At 41.2% G+C, this 18827-nt stretch overlaps 1 protein-coding gene across 1 annotated transcript; it reads left to right on the forward strand.

The window, feature by feature from the left end:
* The first annotated feature begins 434 nt into the window (after nt 1-434).
* LOC115619258 (5'-AMP-activated protein kinase catalytic subunit alpha-1-like) lies at nt 435-16731 on the forward strand. Its single transcript, XM_030511307.1, is given in 11 exon segments — nt 435-440; nt 861-1011; nt 4924-5065; nt 8489-8582; nt 9520-9664; nt 12405-12492; nt 13371-13595; nt 15716-16035; nt 16038-16144; nt 16147-16197; nt 16597-16731. Coding segments are annotated over 11 exon segments (1464 nt in total).
* Nucleotides 16732-18827: the final 2096 nt, after the last annotated feature.

Below are 18827 nucleotides of genomic sequence, written 5' to 3' on the forward strand. Positions count from 1 at the left end.
TGCCTGGATGCTACTCCTCACGTGGAGTGGCAAAATGGTTTTGCTGGCCATCAGCCCTCTCAGCATCACTGGCAGAGCCAAGCGTATCAGTGCCTGCATCTTGAATGGACTTTTAAATTGTGATACACAACATGCTGCATTATTAGTGCCTGAAATCCTGCCTGCGTGTGGGTGTTCAGCCGCTGCCCCAGTGAGAGCTGCTATATGTTCTCTGCAGGCAGGCCTTGCAGCGTGCAGCAGCACATTGCACAGCACCCCGCGGCTGCGGCAATGCAGACAGCTTAGTGATCTTATTGCAATAGCACGATTTCTCAATTAAAAGTACGTGTATGTTCGACGCACCTCCTCGCTTTGGCATCAGGAAGGACAACACCTGCTGTGGGGAGCGCTTAGCCCTAGCTTCCCGCTATCTACGGGCACAGGCCCCATGGGCGATGGCGGTGCCAGCCGGCAACACAAGGGAGCTTCAGCTTCCAGGCGGTGCCACTTCCGACACGGGCGAGCCCAGGCCAACCCCTCGCACTGCACCGGCGCTGAGAGGAACCGTCACCACCACTGAGAAGCACCCTGCACCCACCATCCTCCCCTGGTCCCGAAACCCCGGGTGAACCCCTAATGCTCCTCGGGGGAAGTGATGGTGGTGTAAAAATGCCCCAGCCGCCTCACTACGCCCCACAACCTTCGGGGACTGTTTCTCCTATTCCGCCATCACCGCACCACCAGGAACGACTCCCCCCAGAGCACCGCTAAGACAACCCAATCCTCCCCCTCCTCGAAGAGCAATGGTTTATCCCCGGGGAAGGATTCACTTCCGGGTTTCGGGGCGGGCGAACGCGAGTCGCGTGGTTGCTTCCCTCTAGCCCTGCGGCGTGCGTGCTTTGCGCGGACTCGGGCCTTGGCTCAAGATGGCGCTGTTGGCGGATAAACAGAAGCAGGAACATGGGTGGATAAAGATTGGGTATTACAGTTTGGGTGACACGTTCGGCGTAGGTACCTTCGGCAAAGTCAAGGGTGAGCGGGATCGCCGTCTCTCCCAGGAAGCGGCACGGTCCAGTCAGATTGTGGAGGGTAGCGCGCCGGGCGAGTGTTGGGCTGAGCAACGGAGTTTCCGTTGCTGGCTGAAGGATGCGATCGCCTGCGGTCGCCTCACGGCGGCTGGGCCTGGGGCTAGGTGGTCGTCGAGGTCTGACTGGGAGGTGTGTGGGGGCCCAGGTCGCCGCTCTCTCTACCGCTCAGAGCATTGGGGGTGGGAGGATGTCTGAGCTTCACTGGGGGCGACGCCGGGAAACCTGAGCTACTAGGCGCTGCCCGGCCGTACCCCCTGGGTCGAGTGAGTCACTGGGCTGTGTTGGCGCTAGCACCGTGGGCCGATGAGGGCGGTGGGAGAGGGGCTGGGGGGAGCGACTGCAAGGCTGACGTGTCGTCGGGGCAGCCGCGAGAAGGCGTTTCATGGGCCGTTAGCTGGAGCCTCGGTCCCAGCCGTGGTGTCTGAGGGGGGGCCTGGCGCTACGGTCTAAATGCCGCCGACCGAGTGTAGTGGTGTGGAAGTAGTGTCTGGTATGCTGTGAACGTCTTCCAGGAAAGAGAAGATGTATTAGCTGATATCTCGGGGCGCGGGACCTGCAGTTCTGCAGCGGGTAGTAATCGCTGGAGGAGCAAAAGCTTTCAGTTGTGTTTACAGAAATAGCCTGGAAGCTAATTATGCTGCATTTATTTAACACATCACCGGATATGTAATGAAAGTAGGCAGTCTTAATTCTTGAGCTGTCTGTATGTTTTACTATAAAATATTAATGTGCACCTGAATGTGCACAAGTCCATGGGACCTGATGAAATCCATCCGTGGGTCCTGAAGGAGCTGGCGAATGAAGTTGCTAAGCCACTGTCCATCATATACGAAAAATCATGGCAGTTAGGTGAAGTTCCTGATGACTGGAAAAAGGGAAATATAACCTCCATTTTCAAGAAGGGGAAAATGGAAGACCTGGGGAACTACAGACCAGTCAGCCTCACCTCTGTGCCTGGCAAAATCTTGGAGCAGATTCTCCTGGAAAGCATGCTAAGGCACATGAAAAACAACGAGGTGGTTGGTGACAGCCAACATGGCTTCACTAAGGGGAAATCCTGCCTGACCAATTTGGTGGCCTTCTATGATGGAGCCACGGAACTGATGGACAGGGGCAGAGCAGTTGACGTCATCTACCTGGATTTGTGCAAAGCGTTCGACACTGTCCCGCAGGACATCCTTGTCTCTAAATTGGAGAGACAGCAATTTGATAGATGGACCCCTCAGTGGATAAAGAACTGGCTCGATGGCCGCACGCAAAGTTGTGGTCAACGGCTTGATGTCCACTTGGAGACCAGTAATGAGTGGTGTCCCTCAGGGGTCAGTGTTGGGACCGGTCCTGTTCAACATCTTTGTCAGTGACAGACTGTGGGATTGATGCACCCTCAGCAAGTTTGCCAATGACACCAAGCTGTGTGGTTCGGTTGATACGCTGGAGGGAAGGGATGGGATCCAGAGGGACCTTGACATGCTTGTGAGGTGGGCTGATGCCAACCTCATGAAGTTCAACAGTCAAAGTCAAGGCTTGAGGCACCCAATCTTAAAGGCTGTGATGGCTAGAAGTGTTTTTTGTCAACTGAAAATGTTATTTAATTATTTTGAATGAAAAATGTGCTTTGATACATTCTTATGTCTTACATATTGAACATAGATTGTTGTAGCTAATAAATTACCTTCTAATGTTTTTCTGAGTTCTAATTCTGGTTTTCATCATAAAGTAGACTGACAAGTCAGAAATGAAGCAGACTTGCTGATAAATGAAACTTTATAACACAATGCTTGTCAAACATAAGTTATATGCTAAGCTGTAGAATTGCTCAAATGTATATGCTACTTACATTTAAGGAGACGTTTAGTTTACTACTTTGTAAACCAAAGGAGGATGCAAATTAATTTGTCAGTTTCTGAGAAGCTGTTTCTTACTAACAAATTAATGCTGAATTTTAGCTTGCTGATTAAAGTGTGGGGTTTTTTTATAAATACTTCTGGCTTAACTTAGTTCATGTTGCTGATAGGCAAATACTAATTTGAATGCAATAGCTGCTTTTCTAGTGTTTTATGTTAGTGATTCATTACTCATTAGGGTTTGGGTATAGTGATATAATTTGTTGGGTTCCTTTAAAGCCTCAATTGCTTTTGAACTGAAGAAAAAATGGGGATGTAATTGCTTTAATTGTAGGTCTGAAAGCAAATAATTCTTGTAGGAGATGTGATTTTACAGTTCTAGGCACTTGCCTGTTGCTGCTTTGTGGTCTGTCTAGAACTTGTGATGAATATTGGCTCCTCCAAATGAGGGGATGTGTTCTTTCACCTTGCAGGCAGAGCCTTTCTGTCTCCTCAGGTACAGAAGACATCTCACCACTGCATCATGATGGTTCAGTGTCTTGGATGATCCACTGCTTAGTTACTTTCCTACAGGAGTTTAGACAAACTGCTTTATTTTACACAGTGGCCATATTTTTGTTGTAAGAATAATCACTCAGATGCTTATTGTTATCTCTCTGTCTCTGCTAAGAATTTCTTTTCACTTGCATTGGTTTTTAGCTTTATATAGAGTCAAAAGTCTTGCGAATGAGATTTACAGATTGATAGGTGTTTGCTAATCCTGTCAAAATTATCTGTTGAACGCAGATAGATTTTTGTGGATTACTGCTAACCACAGCTTCCCATGGATATATTCAAATAAAGCTTGAAGCCTGGGGCTTAGTTAAACTTTCAAGTGAGGGGAGGCACCCAGATGAATGAGTACTGTGTTCAGCAGAGGTCTCTTATCAGTGTCCATTCAAGTGGACAAGGATGAGCCCTGTAGGTGTACCTGGAATCTGGTTTGTCTTCAGAAGGTGGTAGAATTCAGGGTGGTGGATGAAGGTGATGCAGTTATGATAGTAGTAGTGTTAAATCACTGCATGTAGAAACCAATGCAGATAGCAAAGCCTTCTAGTGGAAGAGATGCTTGCCTTCTGTGGCTTATCTGTGATTCAGTGTTGGGTTTAAGAAAAATATTCTTAGCAACTCTGTTGTGGCTACTTTCAAGAGCACCTGCAAAATTAATGATTTTAAGGTAGGGGGTAACTATCTAGGAAACATTTTGCACTTTCAAGTTCCCCTTTTTAAAGAAAAATTAAACTCCTAGAAGTAGGAAAGAAACTGAAGAATGTAAGAGGTTGCATGTTTGCATTGCTTCTCATAGTTACTATTGGATTTTATTTTCTGCACTTCATATAACTTTTGCTGCTTATTTTATAATAAAGCCCTTGTGTTTACTATACAGAATGTGGAGCTTATATAGGGTCAGACTGCTCCAAGGACAGATAATTTTTTTTTATTTTTTTTTTTCTCAAGTAAACTGATCAGATACTCTTAGTAGTAATTCAGAGTAATTGCTGAAATGAGGTTCTTGAGGGAAGGATAGCAAGTAAGAGCATCCTTGCAGATAAAGTAGAAGAGCTGTAGGAGAGCACGTCTGAGTGGGTTACCAAATGAACCAAAAGCTTGGAGTGACTTATACAGGGAAAGAAAATGGTCTCCCTAATTAGAAAGGATGGCAGTGTTTTGGGATGCAAAATATTTTGTTTGTTTGCAATAGTGCAAAAACACGGTTATGCTGCAAGACTTCTGAGGGTTAGTTTAAGGTTTGTTCCTACATATCCAATTCATCTTCTAATGATAAAATTGTGAAGGGAATTGGGGTAGAGTAGAAGAAATGACATACCGTCTGGTTTTCAACCTCCCCAAAGATAATGAGAATATGTGAAATGCTTACATCTTAACTGTAGTATTTCTTGGTTATAGTTGAAATGGCCCAATTAATGTCTTTACAGAGCAATTAAGAACTCTAAATACTTTGTTCCTTGCAGTTGGCAAACATGAGTTAACTGGGCATAAAGTTGCAGTGAAGATCCTGAATTGACAGAAGATTCGCAGCCTTGATGTTGTAGGAAAAATCTGCAGGGAGATTCAGAACCTCAAACTCTTCAGACATCCTCATATAATTAAGCTGTAAGTTTTGCTTGCTATAATTGAATCTATTTAAGCAGTAATCTCTTGCTGATCTGAAACACATTTAAAGGGCATTACTATTAGCAGTATATTGTTAGGGAAATAACTAGTTTCCGAGTATGCAACTATTTTCAGTGTACTCAGTAATGCATTTTCACAAAGCTGATCATCTCTGCTAGGCAGAGAGCTTCCATTAGATCTTACCTACCCAAAGAATTTGTAAGTAATGTGGAAAGTAGTGACATGATGGATACTTATAGTAACATCCATCTTAGGGTTTTTTTAGTTGCTGCTGATTCTGTATTCTTTTTTCTGGTTATAGTCGATCTTTGTTTCTGCTCAGAAACTTAAGAACAAGATTGTGAAGGGTGTTTCTATAGTAAGTTTATTATGTTTTCTTCACTCAAAATTTTCTTTTTTTTTTTTTTCAGGGACATGTTGGTCAGTGACCTAATGTAGATGGTGATCTGCAAGGTTTTTCTGAAAGATGTGCAGTCTGTTAAATGTGATCTGATATTTCAGAGTTCTTCAATATAGCTGCTACCACTTGTCTAAATAAATGTGATTATTTACAGTGTACTTTATTTGCATCTGTTTGATCATAGACTCATAGAATGGTTTGGGTTGGAAGGGACCTTAAAGATCATCTAGTTCTAACCCCCCGCCATCAATAGTTCATCAGCAGAGTTTGGAGTACAATTAAATATGTCCCAGAGTAGACCCCTTATATCTGGTCTGAGGAAATAAATTATAAATTGTCCTGGGTTCAGCTATAGCAGTCATTTTTCTCCTTCTTAGTAGCTGGTGCAGTGCTGTGTTTTTTAACTTTCAGCCTGGGAACAACGCTGATAACACCGATGTTTTTAGTTGTTGCTAAGTAATGTTTACTCCAACCAAGGACTTTCTCAGTCTCATGCTTTGCCAGGGAGGAGGGGAAGCTGGGAGGAAGCAGAGACAGGACACCTGACCCAAACTAGCCAAAGGGGTATTCCATACCACAGCACGTCATGCCCAGTATATAAACCAGGGGGGTGCTACCCGGAAGGCCCAGATCACTGCTCGGGTCGGGCTGTGTATCGGTCGGCGTGTGGTGAGCAATTGTATCCTCTCCCGTTGTTATTTCACTAATCATTATTATCATTGGTGGTAGCAGTAGTGGTTTTGTATTATACCTTAGTTGTGGGACTGCTCTTATCTCAACCCGTGGGAGTTACATTCTTCTGATTCTCCTCCCCATCCCTCCGGGAGCGGGGGGAGGAAGAAGGGGGGGAGTGAGCGAGCGGCTGTGTGGTTCTGAGTTACCGGCTGGGCTCAAACCACGACAAATTGCCTCTTTGTACATTCTGGTAATCTATGCTGTGTGGTTTGATAACCTTATTTATATTATAGGTATGTAACTATTCCATAACCTCCTTTTCCATAACCAGAAAAATAAACTGACAATAGAGAAGTATGGCTGAGTTTTCAAAGAGGCCGAAAATGTGAGGTGCAGAATGGCTTGTTCTTCTCAGTAATGCTGAGAGGTTTATCTCCCAGCATTGTTCGCTATGTCACTATCCAGAGGATGGAAAATCACCAAAGTTCTAAATTATAAACTGTTGCTTATGTTTGCCTGAAGCATGGAGCTCATGGATTTCACAACTATGGGAAAGGTCATTAACAGTAGTGCTGTTAGAAATGAGGTTGCACTGTAATCTTTGGATTAAAAGTATGAAAATACTATTTCTGTAGAGTGTCTTTAGCCATGGCTTCAGAATGTTCATGTTTAAGTACATGATACTTTCAACCAAGGTATTGAGAGAAAATTAGTGAAAATAAAGCATCTTGGACTAATAAGATGTTAAATAAAGTTAACTTTGAAGATCTCATGTTGATAACTGCCTTGGAATAGTATTGAGATTATTGAAATGTTACACTATAATGCTAAGCTGTTATAACAGATAAACACGCATAAATATGTGCACACATACATTCACCTGGATAGTCTGAAATCAATGCTGTCTATGCAGTTCAAGAATAACTTGTCTCAGCTGAAGTGTGTCTCTTCCCCCTTGTCTTAGAATCAGCATTTTGAGGTGGGCCAGTGCAAACCTCATAAAGTTCAACAAGGCCAAGTGCAAGGTCCTGTGCCTGGGTCAGGACAATCCCAAGCACACCTACAGGCTTGGCTGAGAATGGATTTGGAGCAGCTCTGAGGAGAAGGACTTGGGGGTGTTGATTAATGAGAAGCTCAACACGAGCCGGCAGTGTGCATTCGCAGCCCAGAAACCAACCGTATCCTGGGCTGCATCAAAAGGAGTGTGAGCAGCAGGTCAAAGGAGGTGATCCTGCCCCTCTACTCTGCTCTTGTGAGACCTCACTTGGAGTACTGCATCCAGCTCTGGGGCCCCCGACACAAGAGGGATATGGACCTGCTTGAGCAAGTCCAGAGGAGGGCCACAAAGATGATCAGAGGGCTGGAGCACCTGTGCTATGGAGACAGGCTGAGAGAGCTGGGCTTGTTCAGCCTGGAGAAGAGAAGGCTCCAGGGAGACCTTAGAGCAGCTTCCAGTACCTAAAAGGGGGCCTATAAGAAAGCTGGAGAGGGACTTTTTATAAGGGCATGTAGTGATTGGAAAAGGAGGGGAATAGCTTTAAACTGAAAGAGGGTAGCTGTAGGTTAGACACTAGGAAGAAATTCTTTACTATGGGAGCGGTGAGACAGTGGAACAGATTGCCCAAAGTAGGTGCCTCATCCCTGGAAGTGTTTAAGGCCAGGTTGGATGAGGCCTTGAGCAACCTGGCCTAGTTCTGTAGTTTGCGTGAATTCATTTTTTTCTTTTTTTTTTTTTTCTTTGTAGAAAACATGAATCTCTGAAGTGGGGAGTTTAACTATAAACTAGTTATTTCAAAGCCTCAAAGCTTTTATCAAACTTCAAATAAAATGATAAAAATATAACCAGGGTGTTAATACTCTTAAATACTAATGACAAATTTAGGTCTCTTTGTAAAAGATAATTGTTCTTAATTATTATGAATATTTTTTCAAGTCTGTCTTAAGGTTGGAAGGTGTATGCTTATGAGATACTATACTAGCAAAGTCCTTTTGAATTCCTTCCTCACTGTACTAAGATGTCTGTGAAGCAGCCCTGAAAATGGCTTCATAAGAAATCATTTGGACTAAGAATAGTCGTCTGAAAGTATGAAGACTGATCTTCCTGGAGGGAAATACAAATTCCCTGCTAATCTTGGCAATGATGGCATCATGTAGTGAAAGGACAGGAAATAGGTTCTGAAAAATATTATCATTCCAGTAGCCGTAAATTGGCTTTTTTTTTTTTAATGTATCCTTTTATCTGACTCTTTGACCAACTTTGTTTTTAATTAACCGTAACTAGCTTCTTTTACTGAGTGCATAGACTAACAGATATCTTCTCTTATCAGGTACCAGGTCATCAGTATACCAACTGACATTTTCATGGTGATGGAATATGTTTCAGGAGGAGAACTGTTTGATTATATCTGTAAAAATGGAAGGGTAAGTGGTCGTCCAACTCTACAAGTCAGTGACTTACATTCTGTTATTGCTTTTGCAATGTTCCTGTTAAATGAAGGTTTGTTTTTTACGTATTCAGCATTAATTTTGCAGTTAGCAATTATACTTAATGATTACATCTTGTTTTGAAACTAAGAAAAATGTTTATATTAATGTTTCAGATCTTTATGTATGATTAGCATTTTTCCACTCTGCTGAAGAATAAGTTATACTGATATGTTAATTTACAATACTGTGTACAAACTGGAGTAGCTGAAAACTATTTCTTCAGTATAACCAATTATTGGAAAGCTACTGTTGTGCCCTTATCCTCTTCTACTGATAGAATGGTTTCTGTGAAAGTCCTAAAGTCACTTTTGACAAACCATGTAGATAGCCAGGATACTTTTAGTTAATTAGACTGAGCAAACTTTGACATGGATTAGGGTGTGTTTATAGGAAATACCCAGCTAAGTCTGCTGTTTGGGGCTAGCTGCTAATAGGAACATAAGTAGCATCTAAAATTTATCATTTCTGTACTGAGTGTCAGCAGTTTTTGTCAACTTAAATCTTACACCATGCTTAAATATTGAAGTTCATTGATATTCTAATTAAAGATAATGTTTGGGTGCTAATATTTCTAATTACTGAGTATATCTGCCTAACCAATTTAAAAAGTGTGATTGAGAAGTTTTGGTAACTCTTGAGTTGGTGGATATTGTTTTGGTTTAGTCATTTTAGAGCTGTGGTACAAACAAAATGATGTGGTACAAACAAAAACTTGTAGCTTTCTGCTACAAGTTCTGATCATCTGCTATATAAAGTATCAAAATTGAGTGATAACTTTAGGTCATGGAAAAATTTCTTTTAATTCATATAGAGGAAAACCAAGTTATTTTTCCCTGTCTCAAAATTGTTTAAAACCTTTTTTTTGTCTTAGCTTGATGAGAAAGAAAGTAGATGTCTGTTCCAGCAAATCCTTTCTGGTGTGGATTACTGTCACAGGCATATGGTAGTACATAGAGATCTGAAGCCTGAAAATGTGCTGCTTGATGCACACATGAATGCCAAGATAGCTGACTTTGGTAAGCATAGTTATTTTATATCTGATCACATTTCTAGTGTTATTCAAATCCTGTTAATTACTATGGTAAATACTTAATAAAATATGTATACTTGAATATCCCAGTAGTAGGACATAATACAAGAAAACCTGAAGAGTATGAATGTAAAACAAAATGGTGTTCTTGTACATATGTATAACTTGTTTTCCTCTAAAGCTTTCTCTTCAAGTCAGGTATTTTCTGTGATTAGGTGAAATTGTGAATTGTCTTCTTTGGTCTTGCGAAATATTTTCTCTGAAATGCTAAATAGACTTAGTTCCCCACCTCGCTGCTTCAAAATTTACTCTCATTACCTGTTTTTCCATCTGTAAAATGCAGATGCTTAGCTCTCTTGGAAGTACAGTGCAAGGACAGTTCATCATGTTCAAGAACCATATTGCTCTAGTAAAATACACTACTCCTATGAAACTACTCTAAATTCACTTTAAAATACCTTAAGATGTGATTGGAAAAAATTTAATTAAAGCATAAAAGGTAAAATAAGAATAGTTAATTTTGCAAGCTTTGTTATATAGCTGCCTAACTAATCAGAAAACTTAATCATTTATATATTAGCTGTTTAACACAGCTGCCGAGAAGACTAGCTAGTTTAGAACTATCTAAATCAGGAAAGCTGCCTATATAAGCAGAGTAAGGTATCCATACTGCTACAACATCACAATACATTTCTTGTAGGCATATTTAGTTTGCTGACGACACCAAGCTGTGTGGTTCGGTTGATACGCTGGAGGGAAGGGATGCCATCCAGAGGGACCTTGACACGCTTGTGAGGTGGGCCAATGCCAACCTCATGAAGTTCAACTAAGCCAAGTGTAAGGTCCTACACCTGGGTTGGGGCAATCCCAGGCACAGCTACAGGTTGGGTGGAGAAGAGATTCAGAGCAGCCCTGCAGAGAAGGACTTGGGGGTGTTGGTTGATGAGAAGCTTAACATGAGCCAGCAGTGTGCACTTGCAGCCCAGAAAGCCAACCGTATCCTGGGCTGCATCAAAAGAAGCATGACCAGCAGGTCAAAGGAGGTGATCCTGCCCCTCTACTCTGCTCTCATGAGACCTCACTTGGAGTATTGTGTACAGTTTTGGTGTCCTCAACATAAAAAGGACATGGAGCTGTTGGAGCGAGTCCAGAGGAGGGCCACGAGGATGATAAGAGGGCTGGAGCACCTCCCGTATGAAGACAGGCTGAGAGAGTTGGGGCTGTTCAGCCTGGAGAAGAGAAGGCTGCATGGAGACCTCATAGCAGCCTTCCACTATCTGAAGGGGGTCTATAAGGATGCTGGGGAGGGACTCTTCCTTAGGGACTGTAGTGGTAGGACAAGGGGTAATGGGTTGAAACTTAAACAGGGGAAGTTTAGATTAGATATAAGGAAGAAGTTCTTTACAGTGAGGGTGGTGAAGCACTGGAATGGGTTGCCCAGGGAGGTTGTGGATGCTCCATCCCTGGCAGTGTTCAAGGCCAGGTTGGACAGAGCCTTGGACCACGTGGTTTAGTGCAAGGTGTCCCTGCCCATGGGAGGGGGGTTGGAACTAGATGATCTTCAGGTCCTTTCCAACCCTTACTATTCTATGATTCTGTTCTATGATTCTATGATATTATTTAATACCTGCCCTTGTAAAGCACTTGGAGGTCTCTAAAAGATGCTAGGTAATGCTGAATATTCTAAGTATATCTTAAAAGTATGGTGTTCAGGCATGCGGGTGCTGGGATTCATTGTGATTTCTCAAGTATAATAGAAAATGCTTTGGGTGAAATGGCTTACCTGGTGAAGAAATGAAGTACGGTAATTTATAAAATATCTTGCCATAACTCAAGTAACAGAAAAGTTGTAGCACTCAGTTAATCATGACAAGCTTATTAAACAAGAACTTAAAAGCTTTTGTATATTAGCTTATGAAAGCCAAGCTGTGTTCTTTCATATCCCCCACCCCCAGTAAAAGGGCATAATTCCTTCTCCGAGACTGAATTCTCTGGCCTGTAATTATCTTGATTATGCAGCCTTCACTGAGGAAGCTAGAAGATATTTTCCACAGCTATTCTAGAAGTGGTAATTCTTTACTGATCGTAGGGTATGCTGAGGGCTGGTGAATGAAGATGGCCTTGTTCTCAAGTATGCTTTAATTGCTAACTGTATCTAGAAATCAAGCTATACTAAACTGCAGTGATTCAGGAATGAGTTGAAACAGCATAGGTATCTACATTGTGGTGAAGCTGTGTGCACTCCTCAATTCCCATTTTCTATATAACCTCTTACAGAATTTTAGGCAACTCTGGTAGCATCTTCCACTTTGGCATTTAGAAGTAAATATGGTGGGGTTTTTTTTAAGACACTTTCTTGTTAATGACCAAATTGCAATCTTGCTATGCTCATTTCTTCCTTAGAGCAATTTTGTTCTGTATCATGCCTGTGTAATCTGAAATGGACTTTTTTTTTTTTTGGTCTTGGAATGAATACGTTTTCAAACATTCCTAGGTTGTGTGCAATAATGGATTATGTTACTCAAATTTCTGGTAAACTAAATGCGGGATCATGTGGTATTCTCATAAAAATTTAAATAATTCCAAACAATGTTGCTTCCTTACTGAGATAAATTAGTTAACTTTCTAATTCGGATCACTAGTGATTTATTTGTTCTAGGTAGTGTATGCAGTGTGAAATTATTTTGCTCTTTGAATCTTTACTAGTTACTCTTATATAATTTTAGGTCTTTCAAATATGATGTCAGATGGAGAGTTTTTAAGAACAAGCTGTGGTTCTCCTAACTATGCTGCACCAGAAATAATTTCAGGAAGGTAGTTTCTTTTCTGTTAGATGCATGTGTGCATGTACTTCAGTCATTTTGCTGCTTAATTCTAAAAGCTACAAAACTAGTGCAATTGACAAGCTTGATGCTGAGAAACCCTGGGCTGAACTCTTAATTGCCTTGATAATTTTTCAAAGTATTTAAGGCTTCAATGAACTAGCTTTGAATAGCTCCTGTAAGGTGATGGTGATGTCTAATGTCCAAGATCCAGTGCGTACAGTGTGCCTGAAATGGTTTAAAAATCTCACAGCTCAGATCTTGGAAGCAGAGGTATGGATAGAAATACAGGCAAAGTCTATTGTGAAGTTGAGTAGCAGTAAAATATCTGCTACAGAATAGAAACTCAGTCTGAAGGTAACTTCCCCTTATTTTGGACTCCATGATTGTCAAATCTGTTTTCAGCTACCCACCCTAGTATCTCTTGCTGATTGGAGGCCAAATGTCTATTTAATTCAGGCAGTAGCATAGAAGATGTGACAAGTTCTGCTATATGGATTGGTTTAAAAGTTCTTGGCCTCCAAGATTTGGAGGCTAGATGACTGCATAGATTCCACTCAGTGATAATGTGTAATGTGGGCTTTCTTGGCAGTAGGTGCAAATTCCAGTTTATCATTGTCTTAAATTGTATCTGTGGACTATTTTAATACACTAGAGAGGAAAACTAAGTACTCATGCCCTGGCTTTTATTATATATTTGGAGGGGAAGGACACTAGAGTTCGAGGGAGGCATAGCACTGAAATGGTGTTGCAGATTAGTTGTCCTAAGTTCACACTCTTAATGTGATACAATGTAAGAAAGTAGGAAAAAAAAACCCAAACTATTGAAATGTATTAAGCACAAATTGCTAATAGTTAACTCATTCACAGATTATATGCAGGTCCAGAAGCAGATATTTGGAGCAGTGGAGTTATTCTCTATGCTTTGTTATGTGGAACACTTCCATTTGATGATGATCATGTGCCAACCCTTTTTAAGAAGATATGTGATGGCATCTTTTATACCCCTCGGTACCTGAATCCATCTGTAATTAGTCTTCTGAAACACATGCTGCAAGTAGATCCAATGAAGAGAGCAACAATCAGAAACATTAGGTAAAACATTAACTGATGTCTGATCACAGGATATTTGAATGGTAATCTCATTGAAAATTTGCAGAACAAAGAAATCATTCTTATAGCTCGTTCCTGTCTTATAGTCTGAGATGAAAAATTCAACTTCTGGTTGTTTGGCTTTAGCTCTGGTTCCAGTGGCCAATGAATTATCTATTGAAGGTCGCAGTAAAACAAATATATATGTTACATGTAGAAATTCTGAGAAACTCTAGATTTAAGACTGTGAAAGCATGTTTACCTGTAGAATGGTTTGCAAAAACTGCACTGTATTGACTTCTCTGGGCAAGAATTTTTTTTTGCTGTTAAGAACCGATATTCTGTACTGTAAATGTCTGAGAGGGGAAGTTAGAACTCTAACCTGATGACTGCTACTTTTATTCAAATTTCTGCAGACTGAAAAATCATCTGTTAAAGCTGAGTAATCCGTGTATAAGATGGCACTTTCTATTCTAGCTTCAAAGCCCTGGCATGAATCTATGTGTGAGTGACAATTACTACATAAAATACTGATAAGTTAAAGCTCGTAGCTACAGATAGCCATTATGGGCTCCAGATTCCAAGATAGGATTCTGGAGAGGGTGACTGCTTTCACAAGTGTGTAGTGGGTAGAATAAAAAATAAGGTAGCTGATAAAGCTGTCTTTCATGCAGTAGCTTAGTTAGGTTTTCCTGCTTCCTTTGTAAGAAGCTCAGAGAGCTCTGAGATAATACCTTAGTGAAAATGATTCCTCTTTTAGGGTTGGAAGTTAAAAAGTTGGCAATGTTCATGTTCTTTCAGTAGAACAAAAAATGTGGTATGCATATCCCTTGTTACTTTATTACATCAGGAAGTACTTTCTTGCAGAAATCAAAGCACTGTGTGAACTAAGCATTGTAAAACTTAAGCTAAGTTCCTATCCACTCATCTAAGTCATATTAAATAAGTCTGGAAGAGAAGTGATATGAAAAAAATGTTGAAAAATGTTGACTACAGAGCACAGATGGATTTTTGAATCCTAAACAACTTTGTCCTGTTAGCCATGAGACATGTCATCTCTGTTTAAAGGACAAACTCTAGGAGTGGGTGTGTGTGTGCAAGGGAAGAGGCTTACTGCAATGAATAGTAACAAAATACTCCTCGGCTCAGTTATTCAGCTAGAGCTGTGCTTTGTAGTTGCATAAGAAAAGCTTTTTCTATTCCAAATTAACTGCTTGCTTATGATGAAAGTTCATTTTGCTCAACGCATTTGTGCTGAGGTGTGTTCTCAGGCTCATACTGACTAGAACTTGATCCATATAACTGGTCTCAAATCTGTAGCAAGTCTGTATGCTATAGCCTAGGATACTTTTAAAATTAGTGTCATGCCATGTCCTTTGGCTAGTTAAGCAGCTTACTCTAGGCACGCAAAACATATTTTTTTTTTTTTTTTTTCCCCCTGTATGATTGGGCAACTTAAATATTTGGTTCCTTCTGTATATTTCCTTTTCCCTTTTATGAATACTAGCCTACAGATACAGTAGCAAAGAGGTACAGATTGACTCTTCCATGGACTTCCCTCAACTCTAAGTCTCTAAGAGACAGCAGGGGGCTTTGAGGGTGTGTGAATATAGACAGCTTGTTAGGGGTGGGGAGCATGTGACTTTAATGTTCAAAGCTTCATGTCCAAACATCTAACAAAGAAATTATTCAGTATCAAGTTTTCTTCAATTTGTTATGTATGTACTTGGGGGGGGGGGGGGGGGGGGGAATGACACAACTCAAGTGGGTAGTGTATACTTTTCAGTTGAAAATGACTCAAAACTAAGATAGCAGTAAAAAACAAACAAACAAAAAGGCTGGTTGAGTTATACAAAGATATTTTTGGAGGTTGGGTAGTTGAAACTTACAGGAAAGGATTTTTTCAGTCTCCTGCAAAATGTCTAGCAAAATCTTGTGAACCTTATGAAGGAGGTGATTACTTTCTATTATGTACTCTTGTGCTGCACGGAAGGTGACTTGGACTGACAACTATGGGGAGTTTTGTACAGACTAAGAATAATTTTTTTTTTTTATTTTTTTAAATAATACTAAAAAGGCTTGCTTTACATATATACTCAGTCTTTGTTTATTTTTAAATCTAGGGAACATGAATGGTTTAAGCAGGACCTTCCCAAACATTTGTTTCCTGAAGACCCATCATATAGTTCTACCATGATTGATGATGAAGCCTTAAAAGAAGTGTGTGAGAAATTTGAATGCACTGAAGAGGAAGTGCTAAGTTGTCTATACAGCCAAAATCATCAGGACCCTTTAGTGGTTGCTTATCACCTCATTATAGATAATAGAAGAATAATGAATGAGGCCAAAGACTTGGCTGCAAGCCCACCTGATTCTTTTAATGATGATTACAATCTGTCTCACCCTCATCCTGAAAGAGTGCCATTTTTAGTAGCTGAAGCACCATGTCCTCTCATACTCTTGATGAGCTGAATCCACAGAAGTTAAAACACCAAGGTGTAAGAAGAGCTAAGTGGCACTTGGGAATACGGAGGCAGAGTCGACCTCATGATATATCATGGCTGAAGTTTGTCAATCAATTAAACAACTGGATTATGAATGGAAGGTAAAAGATCTTTAAGCCAGACAACAATAGAAGTCTGAAACTACATTCTCCTGTGCTGGAAAATAATCTCACATGCCTGTGCTGACTGTTTGTGCTTGCTGTGCAGGAAGTGTTTTGGGGGAGGCTATTAATGCTGACAGGAAAAAATCTTGCTAAATGTGTTTAACCTTTCTATTGAGGCTGTGGGAACGCATTGAGTAGGTGGAATTTTTTGTTTTGGTGTGTGAGGGTTTTTTTGTTTGGTTGTGGGTTTTTCTTTTTTGTTTTAGAGAAAAAAAAAAAAAAGCTTTGACAGGAAAGCCTGAAATCCCTTGATAATACCAGTGAGTTGAAACAAGAAAAACAATATGCAGTGTTCCTTAAGCAGTTCTAGTTACTAACTCAAATCTTTCATACTAGGTTGTAAATCCATACTATCTGCGTGTTCGAAGGAAGAATCCAGCGACCAGTGCATATTCCAAAATGAGTCTACAGTTATATCAGGTGGACAGCAGGACATACTTACTGGACTTCCGTAGCATTGATGGTATGTGAACACTTACATAAGTTAATGGAGTTGTAAGGGAAATAATTCTAAATGCAAACATGTCTTAATTTATCTTTTCGAAGTGAAGTGTTGCCCCTTATTACTTTAAGCCAAGCTAGATCTGAATTAGTGTTTATTCCTTCCTGGTCTAGTGTTCCTATGACCAGATGCTTAGCTGTTTCATCCCTTAAATAATCACACTTCAGCAATATCAATGCCTGAACTGCTCCGTTTTGTCTGCACCAGCACTAATACCACTGGTGCAAAAGGGGAAGGACTGTGGGAGGTGAGATTTGGATCAGCCTAAATTGTCTTTGGGGCCTCACTCCAAAATTTAAACATTAATTTAGATCTGAAGTATGTATGTGAAATTTTTTTTTTTTTCTCCCCCCCCCCCCCCCCAAGTGAGGATAAAGCTTGGCATCTAGCCATGTGAATTTGACTTGGGCTGTACATTGCTGTATGGGGTCTGGCTGAGATGGAGTGAATTTTCTTCATAGTAGCCAATGCAGTGCTGTGTTTTCAATCTGTGACTGACTATTGCTGAGCAGTAGTTGTATAGTATCTAGTCTTTCTCCACTGTGCTGCACCCAATGAAGAGGCTGGGGATGAAAAAAGTTAGGAAGGGACACAACCTGAACAGCTGCCCCTGATCGACCAAAGGGATATTCCATGCTGTATGATGTCATGTTTAGCAAAAAAAGTGAGGGGATGGAGGTTTGGGGAAGGTAATCATTGCTCAGAGACTGGCTGGCCATTAGTCTGCTTGTAGGAGGTAGCGAGTGGTTGCCTTTTGTTGTGGTTTAACCCCAGATGGCAAGTACGTACCACACAGCTGCTTGCTCACTCCCTCCAGTTGGGATGGGAAGAAGAACTGGAAAAAAGGTAAACCCCATGGGTTGAGATGGTAAGAGTTTTAATAAATTGAAGTAAAATATAATAATAAAGAGAGGAATGAAACAAAAACCCTAAGTGATGCACAGTACAATTGCTCATCACCCACTGACCAATGCCCAGCCTGTCCCTGAAGAGCAGTTGACCCCTTCTGGGTAACTCCCCCCAGTTTCTATACTGGGCATGGCATGCTGCAGTATGGAATACCCCTTTGGCTAGTTCAGGTCAGTTGTCCTGTCTCTGCTTCCTCCTGGCTTCTTGTGCCCCTCCTCACTGGCAAAGCATGAGAGACTGAAAAGTTCTTGATCAGGGTAAATGCTACTTATCAACAACTAAAACATTGGTGTGTTATCAACATTATGCTCAGACTAAAGCCAAAACACAGCACTGTACTAGCAACCAGGAAGGAAATTAACTCTGTCCCAGCTGAAATGAGAACACCTTTGCATCACTGCTCCCCCCCCCACACACACACTTATTAAACTCTGTTTATATTGATCTATGAGTTTTCTTGCTTTTGTACTTCCAGTTCTCTTCCTCTGTTGTAGTGAGATAGGGTGGAGTGAATGAGGGGCTGGCTGGGGGCTTACATGCCAGCCCAATAAAACCCATCGATGCTAACAGTAGACAAAATTTGAGATAGGAATTGTATGCTTGTAGTAAGCGAAGTCTTGAAAGCAGTTGGATTAACCTGTAGAAAAATCTATTTTATGGAGTGACAGTAAAACAGCATACAGTTCTGTCATGGTTTAACCAGAGCTGGTACCTGAGTGCCACACCATCCCCCTCACCCCCACCCCCCTGGCATGGGTGAGAGACTTGGAAAGGTAAAAGTGAGAAAACTTGTGGGTTGAGATAAGACTCTTTAATAGGTAAAGCAAAAGCCATGCAAGCAAAGCCAAGCAAGGAATTCATTCACTGCTTCCCATTGGCAGGCAGGTGTTCAGCCAACCCCAGGAAAGCAGGGATCTGTCATGCATAATGTTTACTTGGGAAGATAAAATGCCATCACTTGAAACATCCCTCTTCCTTCTTCCCCCAGCTTTATATGCTGAGGATGATATGATATATGGTATGGAATATCCCTGTAGTTGTGGCGTATGAACAGCACGGACTCAAAGCATCTTCATGCAGCGAATCACTTTATTGCCTATTGCTCTAGCTTTTATACCATTCTAGCAAAAGACATTTTTAGCCTATTGCTTTACCT

This window comes from Strigops habroptila, chromosome W (assembly GCF_004027225.2).
Source record: "Strigops habroptila isolate Jane chromosome W, bStrHab1.2.pri, whole genome shotgun sequence".
NCBI classification, from domain to species: domain Eukaryota; kingdom Metazoa; phylum Chordata; class Aves; order Psittaciformes; family Psittacidae; genus Strigops; species Strigops habroptila.